The sequence below is a fragment of the Cryptotermes secundus genome, unplaced genomic scaffold, assembly GCF_002891405.2.
Source record: "Cryptotermes secundus unplaced genomic scaffold, Csec_1.0 scaffold59, whole genome shotgun sequence".
Classification (NCBI taxonomy): domain Eukaryota; kingdom Metazoa; phylum Arthropoda; class Insecta; order Blattodea; family Kalotermitidae; genus Cryptotermes; species Cryptotermes secundus.
In genome coordinates this window covers 760235-785660 of record NW_019738348.1, presented here as the reverse complement: position 1 = coordinate 785660, position 25426 = coordinate 760235, and the positions used below count along the sequence as shown (strand labels likewise).

At 38.0% G+C, this 25426-nt stretch overlaps 1 protein-coding gene across 3 annotated transcripts in view; it reads left to right on the top strand.

The window, feature by feature from the left end:
- LOC111870713 (kinetochore-associated protein 1) overlaps positions 1 to 25426 on the top strand; it is a 91778-nt gene that overhangs the window by 4796 nt on the left and 61556 nt on the right. For 2 of the 3 annotated variants that reach the window (XM_023863207.2, XM_023863210.2), the window contains exons 2-8: positions 1482 to 1628; positions 5917 to 6158; positions 12218 to 12334; positions 12836 to 12959; positions 15647 to 15807; positions 18306 to 18508; positions 19867 to 20032. In XM_023863207.2, coding sequence (XP_023718975.1) covers positions 1491 to 1628; positions 5917 to 6158; positions 12218 to 12334; positions 12836 to 12959; positions 15647 to 15807; positions 18306 to 18508; positions 19867 to 20032 — 1151 coding nt within the window. In that variant the 5' untranslated portion in view covers positions 1482 to 1490. The remainder of the gene's footprint in view (positions 1 to 1481; positions 1629 to 5916; positions 6159 to 12217; positions 12335 to 12835; positions 12960 to 15646; positions 15808 to 18305; positions 18509 to 19866; positions 20033 to 25426) is intronic. The other variant, XM_023863208.2, reaches the window with a different exon arrangement.

The window sequence follows — 25426 nt, the reverse complement described above, 5'->3', positions numbered from 1 at the left end:
GAATAATTGGTTTTGGAATCGCTACTGCGCAGTTTTCTTTTCCCTTTTCCAGCAACCAAGCTAACACAGTGGAGATTTACCGGAACAGGCTACTCTGGAGATATGCAGACTTCAAGAAGCTTCACCAGCACTACAGAGACCAGGACCATAAACTACAGTGAAGCAACATACCAGACAATATTATCTCTAAGGCCGTGCCACAGCTTAAGCGGTTAGTCGCTGGCTTCCCACCGAGGCGGTCTGGTCCAGTGGGATTTGTGATGGACAAAGTGGCACTGGGGCAGGTTTTCTCCGAGTACTTCGGTTTCCCCTGCCAATCTTCATTCCATCAAACTCTCCATAACCATAACCACCCAGGATATATATCATTCGAATCATAATTTTATTATCTTTGTATACTATTATATCATTGTGTTATATATTGTATTATTATTATTATTACTATTATTATTATTACTTATTGTATTGTAAAGTATTTGACTTGTCCTATATCATGTACAATGATCCATGGATATGATATGAAATAAATAAATAAATAAATATAAGCAAGATGAGTTCATACTACTTGACGATTTCTATATCTGTTCGGTTGTTTAAATCATGTAAGGATTTTATGCAATGTGAATAAATGAATGAATGAACGAATTACTACATCTACATCATGTGCCTCCAATAACAGTTTTTATACACAACATACGGAATACTCTAATTTGTCCATGGGTACGAAACAAAATCACAAAAACTAACGACTGACTCGATGATGTAAAGCATCAATTGAAGAATTTTATTCTTGTAATATACTATAACTTTTGTTTTATATAATCTAATTTATTGTATTTTTATGTCAAGTATTTTAATGTAATTAATATTATTGTATCCAATTTTATTAATACTGCAGTTCAGTGGTGTATATGTATTAGCCATATATTTGCCCGATGATGGCTATTAATAGCCGAAACATGTAGCAGAGCCAGAACCAGGCACTGACCGTGATATAGTTGTGTTGTGACAGTCTTAATAAAGAAGTTGTTTACAATGTTATATTTTAGCGTCCTGTTACACTGATTCATATCCATGGTTTATGCTGACCGTCTTACAGTGTATACACTTTTCACCTTATTCTTCACTTCCACACTACATGTTTCAGCACTAATGTGCCATCTTCAGGTGTCTTTATGCACGTTAAACTATTGTACTTGCATGCCATAATGTCTTCATTCTAAAATGACTAAAATCTGTATTCGTCATATAGGACGATGAATTGTAAATAATAAAACTTTTCAGGATTCTTCCTACGTCGCACTCAAACATGCGAATTATGCCAATCGTCTTTCATGTGAGCAATCTTCCTACATATATTTGTGTATCGTGTTCTGTGTTGTGTTTTGCTCCTGTTACTGCATGCGTTGTACTGCTGGATCTGTATGTGTGTGTGTGTGTGGTGTGCTGTCTTCATTTTGGGTGTGTTATTTGTGTTTAAGGATGTAGCAATGGCTGTGTGGGCTGATGTCAACACAGGGTTTGATGCAGAGGAGGAAACTGTTAATTTTGGAACCCGGACAGTTTCAGATGACAGTAATGGACTCTTTGAAACCTTAACGCTGGCAACAATCCATCCTCAGGGGGAGGTACGTTAACCTTCTCTTATTTGTTGTATTTTTCTCATGCTTAAAATATGTAAGTTGTAAATATTACTCAAATGGAAGTGAGTATGTGTCATGCAGTTCATATTTCTACATCAGTATGAGTTTCCCACGCGTAGCATATATAGTACTTGTATTTTGTTATCATTCTTTATATTGTAATGAAATTTTCATCTGCAGAACAACCATGGGGGAAACACTGGTGTGGAGGAATGGAAGAACAGGGGTGGGAAACTGTTTTAATGTGAAGGAAGAGGAGAGGAATGATAGTAAGGTGGACAAATGGAAGGGAAGAACAGCAATAGGGGAGAAGTGTGGGAAGGAGATAAAGATACAAAAGGGATACAGGAAATAAAGAAATAATTTGCCCATTATTTTCAGTGGGTCATTCACTAGCAGTAGTATAACAGGAATAAAAGTCTTATGGCCATCATGCAGGTTTTGGGCACCATGGCAAATTTGTGTGCAGGATTTGTGCAGGTCTTCATTAAAGGTTGGTTAGTCCACATTGAATATTTCTATATCACATTTTTCAGAAACATGTTGAAATGGAACTGACTTTTTTTTATATATTGAAATTTCTAAATTTTTCAACAATATTTCAATTTCAATTTATTTTTGTTCGTCAGATCTACATTTGGTAATAGTGGCTCCAGATATAGAACATGTCAAAGCCCAGGTTACAATAAAATAAATCCAGAGGACAATGTCATAAAGATATTACAATGTATTTACAACCATTGTTGCAATAACTATTGATACAATGATTGATACATTGTTATAATTAAATACAACATGCATATAACACTTGCATTGCAACGTATCATAATAAAATACACATTAACACTGTCAATAATAGAGTAAAAGCATATCTAAAGAATTATAGGTATCCTACAATAAAAGTTTTAAAAATGACTAGTGTTGTTTTATTTATCTGTAATTAACACAAGCATCCCTTGTTCTCCATTCATAATACTCATCTAAAGAATAAAAAGAGCCCACCTGCAAAATTTTTTTAAGGGAATATTTGAATTTATTTAAATCTTGCAATAAATTTTGTATTCTATGTGGTAATTTATTAAATATTCTAATCCCCGTGTAAGATACTCCCTTTTGAGCCCTGGTTGATTTATAAGTTGGATAATGTAGTTCGAATCTTTGTCTCGTATAAATGTTATGAATATCTGAATTTACTACATACTTGTCCATGTTTTTAACTATGAAGACCGATATTGAAAATATATACTGTGAATAAAATGGAAGAATGTTTAATTTTTTAAATAGAGGCCAACAAGTGTCACTATTTCCTGCTTTCATTATTACCCTAATTATTCTTTTTTGAATTTTAAATATTTGGGAACTGTACATTGAATTTCCCCAGAATATTATGCCATATGACATATAATGAATGTAGGCATTTCCCCAGAATATTATGCCATATGACATAATGAACGTAGGCATTATACATCATTAATAAGCTCTCTAGGGACAATATTGAGACTATTATTATTCATTTCAATAATAGTAACATGTTTAAGTACTTTAGTGAATTTCCTTTGTTTTCTATTGAATATGTGGATTTCTCTATTGACACAGGAGGTTTCCATCAGGTCATACCTGTGAGGGATATCTAGTGTAATTATATTTACATTAATGAAATCCTTACAGAATTTTACAAACTGTGTTAGTGCTAGCCTTGTGTTATTTCTATACACATCATTAGGTCCTGCCTATACTACTATTACATCTTTTTTGGTCAGACTTCTGTAATTCTGATTCATTGATGTAAGAATATCCTCAATTCCCACACCCGGTTTAATCATACCCATTACCACAAATTTATCTCCTAAGTAATCACTTGTGTTTCTTGCTGTTCCGTAACAATGACTATCACCTGTTATCATTATTTTATGCTTATTTATCTCGTTTAGTCCTTGGTTGGTTCTTTTGATGTTCTTAGTCTTTACAATTAAGTTAAGCTTAGATTTTTGTGAAAGCATGTTATTATCTCTCTTATTAGTTCTTAGTTCCATATTCACAATCACTGGAATTGGTTTTGCTACTGTTGGTATAGTTTTAGGTTTTGTTAAGAAGTCAGTGATTATACTATTACTACTTAAATTTGGAAACTGCTCATCTTGCTGGTTATTATCTTGTTCCATTCTTGAATACGAGTATATCACATTGTCATTACACTTAATTTTTTCTTCTTATGTAGTTTCACTTCTTTGCTCTTGTATCAATTTATATTCCTCATGAGGGGAGACACTTCCACTGCCTCTCTTACTTCCACCGACTGTGCTGTTCATAACCTCTAATTCAGTACTATATATATCTTTCTGTAGCAACTCGACAATTTTTTTAGTTGATCTGAGTTCACTTCGAGTCCTTTCCAATTCCAATTCAAGCTCTGCACAGCAGATACACGTTGTTTCTCTCGGTTCATCATTATTGGTAATTAATACTGTAGCGCGGTTAATACAGCTCTTCATACGACCCGCCATTTTGATGGACAGTGTGAAATACATTTATCCATTCATACACATGTCCAATTTCTTCAGCCACTTGTTAAATGATTGCAGATTTAGCCATTTCTGTTCAATGTGGCATATACTGACAAGAGAAGGAATGGTTAATATCAGTACAGACCTCACCTAGGACAACAGTGTGTCCAAAAGACTACACACATTGGACTACATGTATGCCAATTCCATTCCAATATGCAATAAATACACAAGTACTAAATTGTAAATATATGTATCGTAGAATAAATTTGGATTGCACGTGTTACAACTGTGTTTGGATTTGGGCTCATAGTCACGGTTCACGATTATTTCCAGCGCAGCCAATACAATGCAACCAGTTCTATTAAAGCACGTGAAAGGCTTAAATTTAAACACCATAACAAGCATAACTAGAACACAGAGCACTATAACTAATCCGTATCTAATCTACACATGCAGCAGAGTCCTGTATATGCTGATCCTTACTCAAGCAACGAAAGAATTTCAAACACAGCTGTCACTGGCCGTCACAGACATCACTCTCCAATATGAATCAATCAAGCAAGACTGGCAAGAACTATGTCAGACTTCAGAAAATGGGAACTTTTTGATAAGCTGAATGACACCAATTTTTACCGAGTACCTTGGTTCAAGTGACACCACTTCTGACTTGTATTTGATGGGTGGGGGCGGGTATTCATGGGGTTTTTAATGATGTTTTTAGTAGCTAGACTGTATGGTTTTGAATGATGATTTAGAAGGCAGCGGTTATGAGCTAATCAAGGTATTATTCTGGCACTTGTGTGGAGGGACTGAGAAAACCACTAAGAATAGTATAGCAGGTGTTCCAGCTGAGATTTAAACTGAGCACCTCCCAGTTATGAGTCAAAAGCAGTACCACTGTGGAAATCCATTCAGTAGAAAACTGCAGTGTAATACTGATAGCTTGGTAGAGTTTATGACAGTGAAGTGTAATAGTATTTGTGCAGTTGGTTATATTTATCAGGAATAGATCTGTTTTTAAAGTAAGGATGAAAATGGATAAGGGGAAAGAACGTCTTTGGAAAATATGTATATCTCAAATTTGAGAGACTTCTCTACTTTTATATGTGCATAACATGGTTCAGTTCTCTCGGCAAGTGGATGTGTTCTAGAGGCAGGTATGTAAGATTTGTCGTAGGAAACTATAGACTTTGACTGTAGGATTGAACAATATATTGTGAAATGTAAATCCATTGCTATTGCAATGTCCGCAACAGACACGTGGCCAACCATCACAGAGCTTGTGCATGCACAGTGATGTCAAACAACAACAGTTGGGAGCAGTCACATAATGTGTTTTCTATAGGTCCATGGTGAGACTGCTGCTAGGCAGCAGCCAGCGCGCCAATGGACTGGCTGTGTGGTGATCACCTGGCATTTATTTTGAGTAGGTCTGTGCCGAGGAGTTATTTTGAAGGCAATCTTTACTACAAGGAAGTTGAGATTACATGGACAGAAGAGTACAGAAGAGTATGAGGATAAGAATGTAGCATGTTCTAGTGATTTGTGAAGTGGGTAGATTAGCAATGGTGCTATAATTGAGTGTGATTAAGAGACCTTGTAAACGAAGGTTTTAATAAATCCAGTCATCAAATCCAGAACCCACAATCATTCGTCATGCTAACCTCTTACACATGACAATATTTTAAAGGCAAAATAGTTTTATTTATAGAAACTAATGAGGTTTTTTTTATACTTATTGCTATTTATTTTCTTCTATGTTCTAGGTTGTGAAGAATCCACATGTTATTGCTGCATCCTTTCTTGGAGGAAGTGTTTGTGTTGCAATTGATGGGTTTCTCATAGTGTTTACTGATGAAACATGTTCTCAAATACACTTCACTTATGCCTTTGATTCTCCTATTGACTGTTTTACTGTGTCAGATGATGGCTTGTTTATCATTGTTGGTGTTGAAGGTGTTATTCATTTCTTATGCCATTCCGTGAAAGGCCACCTTCTGTTTTCAAGGTACACATATCTGTTTTAATTTTGGTGCACTCTGTAAGGTTAAGTTTCTTTGTTTGGCATCTCTGTTCACATTTTAAATGTGTTGTTGACAGAAATGTGGTTGAGTTGTGCAGCATAGACATAATTGAAGGGTTTGTTCAGAAATGTAAGTTGGAGACTGTTTATCCTGAAGTACTGTCTAAAATATGTTTACAGAAATGCAATTTGCTAGTATGAAGAGCGTGGCCCTGAATATCATGACTATCCTTTCTCTCCCACTTCCTCTTCTATTTCTTCCTTTTATCCTTTTCTGTAGTCTTCTTTCAGCCCATGGCGTCTTCCCTCCCACCCACATCATAACTCTCCTTCCTCTTCTACTTCGTTGTACTACTCCTTTGCTTTGCCGCTAGCCTCTTTTGTTGGCCCGTTAACATTGTCATGATTGTCTTGTCTTTTCTGCTTCTTCCCTCTTTTATTCCCTTGCATACTCTGCCATCAGTCCCAGTCAGTTCTGTTATCCTCTGATATACTTTTTACTCCCAATATTCTATCTTCGCATTATCTCTTCCTTCTATCTAAATTATTGGTCCTTGTATTATTCTTGCTCCTGCTATTTCTCACAGGACTCCTTCCCAGGCCTATTGCTATAGTAATTTTCCATGTAGCATTCTCAGCTTGCTGCTTACTTGGCTTTCTTTTTGATCCCAAAGATGGAGGTAGTACATGCTTCCAAAGTATTGGTAAACATCTACCAGACCACATGGTGTAACATTCCAGAAAGTGATAGTGTTTGCATGTTTTGTCATACAGGTACCTAAGAAAGATACTGGGGCCTCTCTGAAGTGTGTCTTGGAAGTCCTTATGCACATTGACCTAGTTCTGTTTCATATTAGCAGACAAGTCACTAATATGGCAGTAGTATGTTGCACGTTTAAATTTTGTGTCAGAATGCTCTGTCAGGATCCAAATGAGATTTCCACCCCATTAATGACTTTTGGATGGTAGGATGTCTGTTTATGGGAACAAGTTTTCAGCAGAAGTCATTCACCACCCAGTTCTATGAAGTATATTCGTTGTTCTCCTGCAGAAGCAGCCTGTTTTTAAATAGAACTTCATGTATGTATGCTGTTCTTTTGAAGTCTCATTCCTTGAAGAACAAAGATTGCAGATAACATTACACATGACCTTCATGATGTGTCATTTCTGAAAGACATGTCCTGCAATCTTGTAATTAACAGCAAGTGATTCAGAATATGAAGTCTGTACTAACTACGGTAGTTACTTTGCAGCCAGTTCAGTAACTGTTTTACAGTACACTCAACTCTCGATTATCCGGGGGCGGATAAACTGGTTTGCGGCTTTACCGGGGCTTTTTTGAGGCTTATATGTTGTTTAATATTCATTCACTTTTGTTTCACATGGTGAGTTGTAACACTATTTTCGCACTAGTGTGAACCATGCTCTCCATTTTTTGGTCCTGTTATGCTAACACGATGTTCTAGGGTAGGGGTGAAAGAATGCAAGGATTTGTGGAAAGTTTCAAGGACAGATACACCGCCCCACTTAGTCTCTTTGTATCAATCTTCAAGTGCGTTAGCAAATTGTCAGGGTGTAAAAGGAAGCGTGTTGTGTTAAGTATTCAACAGAAACTTGAAATTATCAATCAGTTGGGAAAAGGAGCTGTAGTTAAACAATTAGCAATGCAATACGGTATTGGAGAACAAACTGTTTGTGATTTGAAAAAACAAAGGAATCTATTTCCTTTGCTTCATCTTCTAATTCAAGCCGAATGAAGAAGAGAAAAACCATGAAAAAATCAACGTATGATGATCTCGACAAAGCAATGCTGATCTGGTTTAATCAACTAAGGGCACAGGGAACAACAATAACAGGAGCAGTTTGTGCTAAACAAGTGAAATTTTTTCCGAAGCACTTGAACTACAAGGAGGTTTTGATGCTTCTTCCAGTTGGCTAACACGTTTCAAGCAGTGTCATGGAATACGAGAAATTAGTATTCAAGGTGAGAAATTGTCAGGGAACTTATCATTATCAGTTCAATTTTGTACCAATTTTGATAGTTTTGTGAAAAGTGAAAATCTGCTGCCAGAACAAATCACGATGCCAATGAAACGGGTCTTTATTGGAAATGCTTGCCAACCAGAACTTTGGCATTTCAAAATGAAAGACAGGCTCCCAGTCACAAATCCAGTAAGGAGAGATTGACATGCTTGTGCTCTTCTAATGCATCAGGAACACACAAACTTACACCAGTAGTTATCGGCAAAGCGAAAAGACCATGCTCTTTTAAAGGAACAGTAGCTTCAAGTCTGCCTATCCATTATTTTAATCATAAAGAAACTTGGATGAATAGAGTGATATTTAAAGAATGGTTTGATTTTAAATTTGTGCCGCAAGTTTGTGACCATCTAGAATCCCAAGGCCTACCTGAGAAAGCTGTGCTCCTCAATGACAATGTGCCCTCACATCCTAACAGAAGTCTCCTGAGGTCAGATGATGGAAATATTTTCCTCCTGATGTTACCGCACTTATCCAACCAATGGCTCAAGGAGTTATCTCAAGTATGAAGAGAATCTACAGATCAAATTTGCTACAAAAGTACATCAATGAAGGCAATGATCTGACATGTTTCTGGAAGTCTTTTTCAATGTTAGATGCCATATACAAGATTTCAACTGCATGGGATACGGTAAAGCCATCTGTATTAAAAAATTCATGGAAGAAACTGATGCCTTCCATCACTAATGAAGATGATGAAATCCATGGATTCACGGGATTCTGTGAAAATGAGATAGCCATAGAACTGACAAAATTGGCTAACCCAAGTTCTTGGTGTTGAAGAAGTCAACGAGGAAAATATATGAGAGTGGTTTGACTGTGACTCGTGTGAGCCGGGCTTCGAAATGTTAAGCAGTGACGAAATTGTAAGTTCAGCGGGGATGCAGCCAGAAGAGCGGGAAGAAAGCGAGAATGAGGAAGAGGTGGACAGTGCTGCTAGTAACAAAATATCACATGGTGCTGCTCTTAATCATTTGGAATCATTACTAGACTATCTTGAGAGGGAAGAGAACAGTTTATTAAGTGACAAGCTGATATTACGTAGGCTTCATATGGATATCCGTAAAAAGGAAAATGCCGTGAAAAGCAAACGACAATATTAAATTTTTTTAAGTGTTAAGTGTGAATATTCATAAAAAGTGTTGGATGTTGTTGAACACTGTGATTGAAATAACTAATTCATACTTCAGTGTAATGTAAAAAAGTATTAAATAGGCCATGAGATGACATAAAAATGAGGTTGAATAAATTTAAATACAGGTAGGCCTGTAGTGTTATGCAGGTACAGTATTACAGTACTACTTTTAATAAAATTTGTCTTAACCGGGTTTTCGACTAATCGTGATCTCCATCCCCACCATTATCCCGGATAATCGAGAGTTGAGTGTACTTTGTATTTTGGATGGAGCAAGGTATTCCCTTATACCATACTTTTTAGGCCACTTACATTATAAGGAAAAATATGCTGTTTGTATTATGTTTGTGCACGAATGGCTGTTCTTTTCCTTGTGGGGTTGTATACATGGGTGGGTGGTCCCAAGCTCTTAACTTCTGAACCAGTCTTTTAATTTTCATGAAACCTGGTATTACCATCATTCCTGCACCATATTCATACTTTTAAATTTCCTGCCATGAAAATGTCATTTCCGTGGATGTGTGAGCCTCTAAAGCTGATGTGACACTAGTGATACTTAATGTAGGTCCTTGAAATTTTGTGTAATATTATATGTTTGACTAATATGAGGGCTATTCAGAAAGAAACCTCCTGTGAACTGTTAACAAAACAAGCAATGAGGAAACAACTATGTACAAAAAATATGTACTACTCGGTCCCAAAAACTATCCGACCTTCGGCCGGGAAAAAAGAGTTCTGTATCTGGGTGGTTACAATAACTAATTGCCTTCAAAGTAGGCCCCTTGTGACTCCACACACTTAGCCCAGTGGTCCTTCCATCGCTGGAAGCAATTCCGGAAGGCTTCTTTTGGAATGGCGTGTAGCTGCGCCATCGTGTTCTGTATGATGTCCTCGCGGCTGTCAAAACAGCAGCCTTTTAGTGGTGTCTTAAATCTTGGGAACAGCCAGAAATCACAAGGCGCCATGTCAGGAGAGTAGGGAGCCCGGCAAACCTGCGGAATGCTGTGCTTGGACAGGACACCCTGGATCAGGTGTGATGAATGAGCAGGGGCGTTGTCATGATGCAGCTGCCAGTTGCGCGAGTCCCACAGCTCCGGTCTCTTGCGCCGAACTGCATCATGAAGATGGCGGAGGACTTCTTGGTAGTACTCCTTATTGACAGTTTGGCCTAGTGGTGCGTACTCATGATGCACAACACCCCAGTAATTGAAAGAAAACAGTCAGTGTCACCTTCACATTTCTCCGAACCTGTTGTGCTCTTTTGGGCCTCGGGGATGTTGGATGCTTCCATTGTGACGCCTGGACCTTGTTTTCTGGGTCATATCCATACACCCACGACTCATCACCAGTGATCACAGTCTTCAGAAACTCAGGATCCCTGTTGGCGCACTCCAGCATGTCCTGTGTGACCTCAATGCGGAGTTGTTGCTGCTCCGGCGAAAGCAGCTTGGGCACAAAGTTTGCCGCCTCTCTTCGCATGCCCAAATCCTCAGTTAAAATTGTGTTTGCGGAACCTCTGCTGATCCCAACCTCATCAGCAACTTCACGGATGGCCAAACAACGGTCCTCCATGATCAGTGTCCGCACTTTCTCAATGACATCAGCACTGACAGTCCCCCGGAACAGTGCTCACTGTCCGCCGACATACGGCCATGTTTAAAGCGGTTGAAACACTCTTTAATTTGAGTGACCCCCATTGCATCATCGCCGAAAGCCTGCTAAATTTTGCGAATTGTTTCCACTTGGGTATCCCCAAGTTTCTGACAAAACTTAATGCAGTATCGCTGCTCCAAGCGTTCTGTGAGAATGTGACAAACACGTGTTACACCACTTTGCTATCTGGCAGCCAGACGCAGTGTTGCGAGTCAGCAAAAAATCACACATGCGCATGAAAGTCCCTTCTACCACTATGCTCAGTTTCCCCACCCCTTTGGCCATTACTTACAGTGGGAAAAGATAAAGTCAGATAGTTTTTGGACATATGGTACATGCTTAAGCTACTTCTCAATGTAGTCACTGCTGGAATTGAGGCACTTGTATCAAGGAAGCATGTGATTAATATTAGGTTTTCATTAAAAATAAATGGTCTCTTAAAATGCAGTGGCACCCACATTTAATGTTCTTCAGTTGAAGATTTCCCCACACTTACTGTCCAATTTGAGTGGATCCCAGATCACTAATCTTGGTGTTAAATTTTCTGCAATAAAGATTTTCTTCAGTTTAATGTTCAGATCCACTAGCTTGCAAAGGAACTCTAAATGTCGGGTTTCACCGTACTGAATTTATGGGAAATCTAATCAACAATTAAATTTGTGGTTGGAAGTGTTAACTTCATAATCAACATATCAACATTAGCACTTCTTATTTGCTGATCTTGGCATACACAACCTGAGACAAGTGAATAACACAGTTGTTAATCCTCTCTAAAATGTAATATGGGTGGTGATTACTGGAAAACATAAAGGAAGAAAGGGGCATTTCAAGATGGAACACTGATAATATATTACATGATAACACAGTATGTTTCATAATGTGAAGTCCTTATTCATGTTTTGGATCATAAATATATGGGTGCAGTATTTTTTATAATTAAATACCAGCTTTAAACGGAAACCTGCCTGGAAATTAAAAACTACTAAGGTCCTGTGGGATTTTGGTAGAAGCCATGATTAGTAAATCATGATTTTTCTGCAGTTAGATACATTAGTTACAAATGGACTTTACAGATACAATAGAAGTGATTTTTTTAGTTGCAAGTAGAAATTAAAGGTAATAAATCTAAATATAATAAAGAGTTCTGTGTATGTCATGGTGTAGTATTTGTTTAATTTAATAATAGTGTGAAACAATGCACTTATTTTATTTCTAGATCAGCTTTGCCTCCAGTAAATAACCATGATTTTGTTTTTATTAAAATATTCATCCATGCCACTGTGAACAATCTGTGCGATATATTGATGATCGGAAATTCAGGACAAATATTAAGGTACGTATTCTGCTATCACATGTTCTAGTGCAATTCCCATTGAAAATTCAGTTGGAAGCTTCTTATGAACTCTTGTACATTTAGCTCCTTTTTGTCATTCTCCCATATTCCTTTTATTTGTCCATCCTGTCATTCCATCCCTTCATCTCTTTTATGCTAAAACCAGTTTAGTTAAATTAGCATTTGGTTTCCATGAAAATGAAATAACACACATGTAGTACATCGTAAACCATATCCTATTCATATAATGCTGAACATTGGAATATATTTTGCTAGAAACAAATATTCTCTTATTTAATTTCATTCCTATTGTATGATGTAGTGGTAACTGAAACATTGCTAAAGACTAAGGTAGCACAGATGCTTAATAATGTCTGAAACATAGTGGGTTCCCATATGTTGAACTGGTTAGGAAGAATATTAGAATTTTTATTACCATATAATGAAAGTCTTTATTTCTTTCACTGTTGCCTTAGGACTATAGAAAATATTTTCTTTCAGGATTGCAGGACTTAATTTTGAATCATTATTGCAAGCAATTCAAAAAGGTGATGATGAATTACTAACTGAGATGATTGACGTCATCCAGGTTGAAACCATAAGAAAACAGTGTTGCAAGGGTCAGGTTTGTATATCAGAAGTTTATCTTAAAGTCACTGGCAACCCCATCTTAAGTGGATCATAAGAAGGCAGATGTAGCTTTCAAGACTCTACAATGATTTACATGGTAGTGGCTGGGCAGGTTTTCAATTTTATATGACTCTCATTTCCCCATTCTCCTTTCCGTTACCAGTACTGACAGTAATACCTGTATAGTCTCGTAATTAGTGACAATAGACTAGGTTTGGATTGGTAATTGTATTTATTAGGCTCTTGCAAACCATAACTACAATTAATTACAGCGCTGTCACTGATTCACACTCTCACAGTTCATTATGACACCACTAAGTCTTGTATGTCATCACTATGCGCTGCCTTGTAACGGGTCCCACAGTAGGACGGATTCCTCAGCTTCTGTGTTCACTGGCTTCTGTCCTCACTGGCTGGCAACCTTCACACATCTAACATGCGTGGGTAACTTGTGACCTCCTAGTCCAGGCTGACTAAAAGTCAAAGTCAGAGTTACTTTACGATTGGTGGTTTACCACCAATCAGTTCATCTTGGCATCAAGCCCCTTGAGATTCACCACAAGAGTTTTATTTTTCTTCAACTGAACCATTGCAGTCATAGTTCTTATGTAGCATTTTCTCTGATGAGAAGATGGGTTTATCTGTTATGTATATATTTGGCCTTTTGTCAGTTGTGTCTCGCACATATAGCATGTTATTGAAAATTCTTCATTTTGCACTATATACAAGTTCTCTGTCAGTACAGGCTTTGCAAAGCAGATCATAGCTATCTTACATGTCTTATGCTACAACGGCAGCTTAGTCACTTTAACGGTTGTAAGCTTAACCACCACCAAGTTTAACCTTCTTATATTTTCTGACTGTAGGGTTCAGTTACTTCTCCATATATAACCTCAGCATGGACTTCTTAGAAAACACTGCTTCCAACAGTTCCCCTATTATTATGAGTGTGTCTGTTTCTGTGGTCATGTGATTTGGTTGCCATGGATGCAAGTTTATCGAATCATTCCTAGCAACTGTTGTCTCTTCTGTCTCCACAATCCTGGCTTTGAACAGACATATCACAATATAATCGAATTCAGAGCTGTATTACGTTATAAGTAAAGGAATGGACATATTAAACGCTCCTTGCAGTGTGCCTGTCTTTGATGTATTGAGCATCCCCTTTCTAAGATTTAACCCTCTAGCATTCCTGCACCTCACATGAAGTCCATTACTCTTCTTAATGGAGCGATGTGAGCTTCTCCTCCTCCTCCCGCCACCACCACCACCACCACCACCACCACCCCCACCACCATCATTGGCAAAACAGCCCATTTTGAGCCATAGCCTTCCTTAGAAGATTCTACCACATTGTATTTTTTCACTTCTTTGGATTTCATGGCAGTAATTTTTTTTACAGAGCAAAATCATCATCCTTTTGTCATGATAGTCTCTTGGTTGCATCAAATAAGGTTACAGGTGATGAAATCTTAATACAGGTAATACATCACATTTACAAGGTGTGCAAGCCTGTTTCTTTTTTGTTATGACAGCTTCTGCAGATGAAGCAGTTTACTATAGACAGTGTCCAGTAAATAGTACTGTTACTATAGTCTCAACTGATGCCTCTTCAACACTTGATATTTCTATAGTTCCTCTGGTAAAGGTCTCCTGGAGGAAACCTTTCTCATGTTTTTGTTGAGCTGTGGATTTCCAGTATTTTTCTTTCGTGTTTATCCAGACCCTGATGGTCTGCTTAGCAACTTTTTCCAAGATGCCTCAGGCTGGTTCAGTTGTATAAATGGGTGTTGAGAACTGTTTTGGTTGTTTAGTTGGTCAGTTTTCTTCCCTTCAGTTCTTCATTATCCTGACACCTATATTGATTGTACCCTTTTACATGTGGCCAGTTTAATCATTCAGAAACAATTGCCTATCTGATTCACTGAATAAACAGCAGCCAGCCATATCAACAAATAATGACCAGCCACTGTCATGTGTTACTTTCTGCACTGCTTTCATCATGTAGGTTGAATAGTGTGAGGGATGTTTGGGGCATTATGCTTATTATTCAGTCTATTCTTGGCAAATATGGGGATTACATTCTCAGAAAACATGTTTTTAAGACTTAAGAACCTATGGAATTAACTGAGCTTTGAGAACCAGGCAAGGAGTGCTATTATTTTGATGAGAAAGGATGTTTGTTTCAGTGAACTAATACATGAACATGTTAAACGCAATATGTGTGGAAGAGAAGGTTGTGCCATTGCTCAGGTGGGAACACAGTGGCTTCTCACCAAAGGATGTAGGTTCAGTGGTAGATGACTTAATGTGAGCTTTGTGGTGAACAAAAGAGCTTTGGAGTAGGGTTTTCTCTGAGTATCTTTGGTTTTACCCCACTAATCTTCATACCACTCTTACTTCAATTTTTTTGGGCTTTGTATAACCAATCAGTAGATGAAAGGGGTAATGCAGTATATAACCAAAGCCATGTTGCACAAATCTGTTTGGAGAGGATTCATTGTACATTCTGAATATGTTCTTAACATTTTTCTGTCAAAGTATTTAATTTTGTTGATGTTCACATTTTAAATTGATAAGTACATATCTTACCTGTACCATTCGATTGCAATGTAAATTCTAATTTTGATAGGCAAAGTATTTACCAGAACACAATGCAGAGGTTTTTTTCTTATTATGTAGGTATTGTCAGCAACACGTGTAACTGACGGTGAAAGTACAAGACTTGTACTTGTGGGTGATGAAATTATTGTTTCATCAACTGAACCATCAGTGAATGAATCGTGGATGTTAGAGGAACCGATATCAAGGCTTAAAACTATTAAAGCTATAGAACATGCAAGGTAAGATTGTGTAATATTCATGCATGTAGACTACCTTTTAAAATAAATCAGGTATGAGTATAAGAGTGTCATATTGATAGGCAGGAGTGCATTGTGAATTGCCTATATAGGGGCATGATTGTGAATGGTTACTTCCTGGAACCCCATTCATTGAAAACCAGAATGTACAAACCTCTGTCTGAAGTAATATGTCCATTCTGAGAGTATCTCTTTTTATGCCCCTTTCTGTCTTTTCAGACACCTGTTTGCATATGCTCATTCTCTCTTCCGCATGGCATTTCACAATACATTTTCATTCTGAAATTGTACATCTCAGTGTTATGTAGGTGGAAAAATTACAAGAAATAGAATTTCTTAAAACCAAATCCCAACACTACTGTCCCTTTCTGCTATACTTTAAAGCAGTGTTGCACCAAAACATCTGCCATTTAAATTTTTATTTAATCCCTCCCTTAAATACTATGAGCCATTTCACATACTATCTAGGGATTCGTAGATCAAAGCTTAACAACTACTGATCTGAAGTGATTCTATGTTAAAACAGTGACTTTTCCACAACTGTAATCAAATATGTCATATGTTTTTTTTTTGTGCTGGTACTTTCGTATCACGGTCTGGTACAGGGATAGCTTTATCTTTACCTTTTTTTTTTTCATTGCTAGTGGGGTGGGACTAAGTCCCTTGTACTGCGGCCACTTCCGACCTATTGTACCAGCCCCAGATGGTATAAAGAATGAATGAATGTATGAGGGGTAGGCCTTCTTGGCCCTTGCACCATGACCTACGGTGGTCTATTGTGCTTCCCCTTTTTTTATTATCCCTTCAGCAACCCCGCGCTTCGGATGAAGCGTAGGATATTGAGTATGGGGACGTCAAAATAGTCACTTGGTTCCATAAAGTATTGACCCAAGTGACATAGTCTTAAATAAGCTAATGCCTCACATTCACACAGGGTATGTGTGGCTGTTTCATTTTCTTCCAGACACCTTTCACAAGTGGGACTATCACTTAGTCCCAGTTGCCCCAGATGATAGGTGAGGGTGATTGTGGAGCAGTTGGTGGAATGAAGATTGGCAGGGGAAACCAAAGTACTTGGAGAAAACCTGCCCCAGCGCCACATTGTCCACCACAAATCCCACTTGACCAGACCTGGGATCGAACCCGGGCTGCCACAGTGGGAAGCCAGCGACTAACCGCTTGAGCTATGGCGCAGCCTACCTTTACCTTACTCTTATATCAGTTTTTTATAATGTAGTACATATACCAATTGTATATTCAAAAGTAGGTGGAATTTTAATATAATTTTTGCATGTAATCTCTAAATTGTACCTAACATATTGATGTCCTCTTAAGGAAACAAGGAATCATGCACATGTGCACACGTGTATAAAATATAAAGGGGAGAGAAAAAGAGAAAGAGAATGAGTGATATCTATTAACAGAAGCCTTGAAATTGTAGTTTAAAATGTAGCCTAAAGACATCTGCATTTTTCTCTATCTTTTATAATTTTCATAAAAAGGAGTGGGAATTTTTTTATTTTATGAGAACCATCAGCACTAAAATGAAGTCATGCTAGCACATACTGTAAACAAGTTTGGAGAATAAATTCTATTTGTGTCACTTGGGGGGTTTTGTTGAAGTGCTTCTATTTTTGCTTGCTAATCATTATTCTGCCGCGGATCACAGTAGCTGTGTGGTCTAAGGCATGCACTGTCTTCGCTAGCACAGACGCTGGGAGTGTGGGTTCAAATCCCATTTAAGGCATGGATGTTTGGTGTGTATGCATTTATTCTGTGTTTAGGTAGAGGCCTTATGATGAGCTGATCACTCGTTCAGGAATTCTATAAAGTGATACTTCATATTTCTCACTATGTACCAAAATTTGATTTTGTTGATTTGTTTTTGCAAGTTGAATTTCACGAAAATCTATTCGGCCATAACAGAATGTTTCACATGAATGGATTATAGATACTTCAGGCTGCTAGAAAATATACATGTATGAGAATAATATAGAATTAATATATTGTCACATATGAGGGGTTGTGTGACTAATAATTGTGGGTTCTAGATTTGATGATTTGATTTATTGGATGTCCGTATTACAATTACACTTGATTATAACAGTTCACACTTTGAACTCCTTCCTGTTGTCTGGATTTTGAACTGGTCTCTAGTTTCTAGCCTTCTCTCTCTCTCGCTGTCCGAAGCTTGTACTCAACTGCCATTTATTCTGTATCCTCACTATATAGTTGTGGCAATGGACCACATAGGAAACAGCCTCTGTTGTTGAAACACCTCTGTTGGGTTTTCCACATGATCACAATCCAGCCAGTTCATTGGCGTGCTGGCTGCTGCCTAGCAATGGTCGTGTATTGTTGTCATGCGCTGGAGCGGGAAGGTGTTTATCACAGTGTTGCCTAGCTACACATGTTGGAGTATTAATTTTCTGAAAATAATAAATATAGTAATGGAATGCTAATTTTCTGTTTACTTTCAGCTTGCTTGTTGGCCTCACTGAAGATGGGAAGTTGCTTGGTATGTGCTCACAAACACTTCTTTCTCTTGCACTGTGGGATGAAATTCCTGTTCAGGATTTTGTTCTGCTAGAAGGGGCTTCTGCTGAGAAAGAAACTGACATTCTTTTTCTTACCCAACCCAATGAGTATGGAAAATGTTATATACATCTAGCCTCATTACCAGGTATCAGTAGAATTATTTCACTTCCTATCTAGACTAATGGAATGATGCATATAAACAATGTAATGTTGATGTTTTAGAGAGTAAATAGATGTGTGAGTATGTGTGGATATGTAGTCTTGTGGATATCTTGATATTGTAACATGTAAATCCATTGCTAGGCAATGTCCATGACACACACCTGGCCAACAATACTGGAGCAGTGATTTTTTGTGTCCATGCTGCTTGCGCATGCTCACATAACCATACCAACAATAGAGAAGCTGTGTTTTCTGTGTGGTCCATGGGGAGCCTATATAACAAGGATTTGTTGTAGCTTAGATTAGTTTCCCCGTGTGGAGGTGGGGTCGAATACCTCCACCGTGACCCTGCGAGTCGTAGGAGGCGACGAAAAGGGAAGTCTCAAATCTGAGATAGTAAAATATGGACATGAGTCCAAAGGGACTCGGACCCGAGAAAGACTGCGCTGGCAAGGGCCAGCAGCATATGCAAGACACACCCGTCCTCTCGTTGGAGAGGGCCCCCACAAAAATAAGACCATAATTGTCAAAAAGTAATAATTAATATCTGGTCATGAGCCCCAGATGGGGTTTGGCACCAAGACTTACTGACTGACTGACCAACCGTCAGTCACAATGTGACTTTGACTTTAATTTTGATTTAGGTTAGTTCAGTCAAGAGAATGGGAATGCAGCGGCAGCAAATTTGAGTTGAGAAAATTAGACTAGAGAGCAGTTCAGTTGTCAGTAGGAGATAGCCACAGAAATCTGTAGTCAAAGAATTAGAAGTTTCAATTATCCCTGGATTTTTTTTCCCCACTTGTTCACAGGTGGTATGGAGATGGCATTTCTGTATCATTTAGGTAGCTTGTGCCAGTTTCTTACTGTTGATATATAACTTCTTTGTATTTCTATCTTTTGATATCCAAGAAATTATTGGGTCAAATAGCCACAGGATAGCGCATTGCCAGTCCACAGGCAGTATCTCACATAGTGTTTTAGTGAAGAATCCTGAATTTTTTATAATGACATTTTGAAAACATATGTAGATCAAATGCAGTCATTCAATTCTACCTGTGAGCTCCTACAGGGAAGATTTAAATCTGGTTCAGTAAGGATTAACAGTGGTAAAGTTATGTTGGAAGTTACCATCTGTGATTCTAAAATGAACTGTTCAGAATTCTATATTCATATAACAATACCTGCTAATTATTTCACTTACATGCCCCTTAGTAATAGTCCTCACACTGATTTCTGTTTTGAATAATGTTTCAGTTTCCTTTAAGGTGTTGTATTGTTTTAAGGTTGCCTTAGACAGTGTCATTTCTTCAGAAGTACTTTTTTTTTTCTTTTTGGGTGCAGGACTGCACACCAAATTCCAATTTCCTGTGTCTTCAGTTACATTCCTTGTACCATTGATGTCAGCTACACAAGAACTGTTGTTCCTGGAAGGAGCTGGGAGTCCAAATGCTGAGTTCATAGATTCTCTTCATGTTAGAAACATAGTGGAAAGTCACCCAGAAGACAGGTTAGTTTCATTAGCTAACATTATTTAAAGAGGAAAGCTTATTGAAAAGGAATTCAGACCTTTGGTTACTACCTCAAACGAAACACATCACATCACCATTACAAGGATAAGTGTTTTTAATGATGTCTGGCAATAATTTTGTTGGTAATTCTGATAACCAATTGAAATCCATGAAGATAGTGGGTACTAGGTTAGTAATCATGAAAGTGTGGTACACATAGTTACCATTGTCTTATAAGGTGTTACCGTGAAGGAAAATAATCTCTGAACCATTCATCTCATTTCTCTGCACTGTTCGCTGTTTGTATGGTTAGTGGGAATGCAACTAAAAAATGGATACATGCCAGAAAAGGCCTGTAGTGGAACTATATGGAACTAAGTCAACCACATAGCAAGGGTTATGCTTGTTACAAACTTTGAAATGAAACTTACTGAACATCTTAGTGCACCTAATGTATAAGTGCATAAATCTTTCTGACACATTTAACACACTAAAACATACTCTAGTACTGATTTGAACCAGCAGAATTAGTCTGAAATAATTTGGAAGGCCAACATCTTGGTCTTGAATTGCACATTATAGGCCCTGAAATGAAGGTTCATTTGGAAGGAAGTAACAACTTGCTCAAGCCTGATTGTAATCTGTTTGAACTTAGAGGTACATTTCATGGATTGAATATGTTATGATGTACTGCATAGTGTATATGTTAATTTCACAATAACATCAAACAGTGAAGGAATGGTGTCATTGTTTCATTCCTGACCTGTACCTAATCCTGTGTAAACTCTTTAAGTAGTGAGGGATCCACTGAGGATTAGTTATCATTGTGTCTTTGAAAATAGAGGGCACATTTAGATCTCTGAGTTTATTTTATTGTGAAAATGTATCCATCTTTCAGCTAAGGATACTGTCTTCTGGAATGTAATGCTGTGTAGTTGATCTTAACTTTACATCCCACAACATAGTAATCTTCGTAGCCACTGATTTGAAAACCCAAAATCCAATGTCTTTTAGGTAGATTTATTTATCTTGTATATTTGTTTGTAGGATGTCTGATGAAGAATGACCACATTTTAATAATTTTTGTTAGAATAATGAATAAAGCTACAAGAGTATACTTTCATCATATGACAGAGAAGCTGATAGTTTTTCCATCACACACTTCAACCTGAGCCTCCTTTGTTGCCCACACAATGTCCATCCAGTATCTGAATGCCGATAGAGCGTTGTCTCACATTTGTGGTGGAATGAAAGGCCCAGTGTCCATGTGTCCTATGGCATATCAGACATTCAATGTGGTACTCAACCTCTCATGTTCCATTACATCGGAATTTTCAGAACCCTACACACAGCAATGTTGTATGTTGATGTACTCACTAATGTGAAATGTGGCTTTGTCAGAGAAGGGAGGGTACTGTCTATGTAAGTATTACATTAATAATACAGTCCTGTAGAAAATTTGAATTGTATATGAGATTTGTTTTTTTACCATGGTGAAAATTTTAATTTAGTGATGTTTTCAGTTATGCCACAATTATACTTTCTCAGATGATTTCCAATATACTGGATCTCTGCTGTCTTTAAGATAGAGGTTGAATGTCCCTTTAAAATATCGGTAACCCCTACAAAATTACGTGTCATAATCCATAAGACCACAATGTAAATGTAATCCTGTAGTCTGTGTGTACATAACGATAACAAGTTAATACATTTTGTAGTTCATAGTCCTTTCATCAGACTTTTTTTCTCCCTCTCAGACATTGATCAATCAACTTGCATTCTTTGAAGTTATTTCAGTGCTTCTAATTCTTTGTGGCATTACCCTGCCAAATTACAGGCAACAGTTTTGATTTATTTGTTCTTTGTGATAGTCATTTTGATGTGATCCATTTATTTTTTTTAATTATAATATTTTTAATTTGTGAGGATGCCACCCCTATGTAAAGCACTGAACCTGGAGGGCCATGGTATTTGGGGGTGGGTTCTGCTAGGTATGGGTGCTGGAAGCTTGCCCTCTATTTTCCCTGTGTGCCTCTCTACAAAATTTGTGCATTGCCTGAGTATGATATGGATATGAGATGTCATAGGTAAGTTTGCCATGCGAATTTAATTAAAATCCATTCACTGGTTTTGGGGAGCTGAATCTGCAGATGGAAGGACAGGACCTCCTCCACATGCATTCACTTCATCAGAAAGAATGCATGATAATACCACGTAGTCCATATTTAACCTTATGCATTTTTGTGAAGAAAGTGCTAACAGCATCATGTACTGCCATCTATTGGAAAGTATTCTAATGGATGGTTCCACTATGACTCTCATAGTACTGTTAAGAATTATGTAAGCATTTCACTCATTTTAAATATATTTTTCAGTTATACAAGTAAAATACTAGATAACTGCCAGGCAAGCATTTCAATTGTTCAATTTATTTATGTTCTGTAAATCCAGATACAGGTAGACACCATAGAGTATGGAACAAGTCAAATAACAATATAAATACAATGACACCTGTACAATAACAGCCTAATTAAAAAGAATAATAGGATTACAAATTACATAAATATAAGTTAGATGTACTTATGCATCACAATTTGAGCCTGTTAACAGGAACAATGTCGATGAGTACATCACTAATAAGTAATAAGATCATATATTACATAGTTAATTATACTTGTGCATCAAAATTTGAGCCTTTTGTCAAAAACGTTGTCAATGANCTTCATAGTCACCGCCGTGAAAGCCTCAAATCTTACATAATGAACACATTGTTAAAGGTTGTAAAATATGTAAGTAAAAGCAAGCAAACAATCTCCATTCATAGATCCATAGATCCCCATAAGGGGGACTTGTGAATACAGTAAAATACAGTAAAAAAACAGCAAGTGAGACGACAACAACATAGATAAAAATATTCTTCCAGTGAGTATGATTTAATTACTAGTATACAATTATTTTATCTCATTGCCTACAATTTATTCATTCATTCCATCCTTCATTTACACTCATCGAGCCTTACTTGGCTGGTAAACTCTAAAACATTGACAACAAAACGGATTACATGGCTTGCCTGAGTACAGTTAGACAAACACACTCAAAACACGTATTGTCAAGACAACCTCTATGCAATGTGTGTGACTTCAAGCATGCGTCAAACTATCAATGAACAACACTGCAATAATCAAGTATGACATATACTGCCATTCGTTAAGCATGTAATGAACCAGGATCTTTAATCAGTATTGTTAAAATATTCCTCCAGTAAGTAAAATGAATTTGGGAGTAGAAATATTTTTAAAGGAAATTTAAATTGTTTAATATCATGAGCTATGTTGTTTATGCTAGAAGGGAGGCTGTTAAAAACCTTGATACAAAAATAATATGTTCATTTTTGGAATGCTGACAAATTGCATGTAGAATAGTGAAGGTTATTGTTGTGTCCTGTATTAATGCTATGAAGTTTTAAATTGATCTCTGTTTTTGGCCATAAATAACAAGAGAGAAAATATATACTGTGATTGGAGGGGCAAAATTTTCAGTTTTTTAAACAATTACCTACAAGAGTCACTTTTCCTAGAATTAGTGATGATTCTAATTGTCCTTTTCTGGAGTCTAAAAATAAGGATACTTTGGGGAGACTTGCCCCAGAACATCAAACCATAAGTCATTACATAATGAAAGTATGAGAAATATATTATTCTCATTGTTTCCTGTGACATAAGGCTTAATAGTCCTGATTGCATAACAGGTAGAGCTCTGTGGGAACATCCCACATTATCACGCATTTCTGCAACGCTCGCTCTTCACATCACTTTTCACCATCACGCGTGCTAACCAGTCAGATTGCTTCAAACGTTCGTATTTATACTGCGCTCACTGCTAGCCCACATCTACGTCATTACGCGCGCTAGCCAATCCTTCCTCCTCAATTTCAAGTTTCGCTCCGCCCCACCGAGCAGTGTATAAAAAGGGGCAGCTCCAACACCGAGTATTCAGTTCATCAGTTGACTTCAATCTATGATCAAGCAACATCAGCCAGCAGGCTTCGTCACCAGCACTCGGTCTTCGGAGGCATCGGCATGCTGCGCCAGGCACGACTGCCTCGGCCCTCCGGCACTCTCACGCCCGACTCACTGGTTCACTGCGCCTGGACTCGCCGGTGGTCGTGTTACTATCCGACCCACTGGGCATCTGGCGTAGCCACTGTCTCATGACTCCTACGACCGCACTCAACGACTAGCCTTTCACCAGCAGCTGCCGCACTGCGATCAAGCAACCTCCAACTCACGCTGCCGCACGGCAACCAAGCAACCTCCAGCCACGGCCGCACTGCGGCCAGGCCACTCGTCGCAACTAGCCTCTCTCCTTACTGGCGCGCGCCGCGCTACCTCACCGGTCAAGCATCTCAGCAGCCACGGTCCTTTTCAGGGCCAACAAACTGTTCCGAAGAAGTGGGTTGTCATCGGAGTAATGACAAGACTACACATTAAGAGCCCCACGGCTCAATTTAGCCATGATCCAGTCGACATGTCCTTTCCATGACAACATATTATCAATAATTAATCCAAGAAATCCGGTGTTGGTAGATGTAATGGCGCAAAGGTCACATACTTGTAGATATAGTTTTTGGGGTAAAATTGGAATAATAGTAGCTAGACTGTAAGATTAAGAAATAGCCATGACGAAACGAACCAGGAAGCTTAGGTCTACAAAGAATTGTAACAGGGAATGCCTGAGTCATTAAAATGCTAACCCGGCAGTGTAATAGCGCTGACATTGAGGAAGGAGCTATATGAAGTGGGTCATAAACACTATGGCAGGAGGAAAACGCTGAGTCAGAGGAGGCGGTAGACCCGAAAGAGTCAACCCCTTCTCGATGGGCAACCAATGAGGGAGGCCAAAATCACGTCAGAATGGGCAGGCAACCTACCCGGAACTCAAAGAATCAGCAAAGAGAGGTTATATAAACCCTAGAAGACTTAATCAAAAAACCTTTTACCTTTTTACCTTTTTGCCTTTTGACTTTTGAATAGTATTATGTGATAGAGAGTCCAGCCAGAGGCTATCGCCGAGAGGGCGATGGCCATGAGTGGGCATTGGTTGGTGAGGGCAAGCGTCTGTTTCTTCAATCTCAAGTAAGTGAAACCAACTTCATATAGCCATGAACATTAAGTGTAACAGTGATAATTGTAAAGTGTAAAACCCCAGGGAAATATAGGCTAACCAAATGGACTAGGTTCATTCAGTGATTGCAAGGCGTAGAACACCCGACAGCAGGGTGCCAGGAGGTAGAAATGATGAGGCGCTGCAGGATTATTCCCAATGTAAGACGAACCGACAAACGTCGGCACAGTGTGTATATAGTGTATATAACGGCGCAGGTAAATAGAATA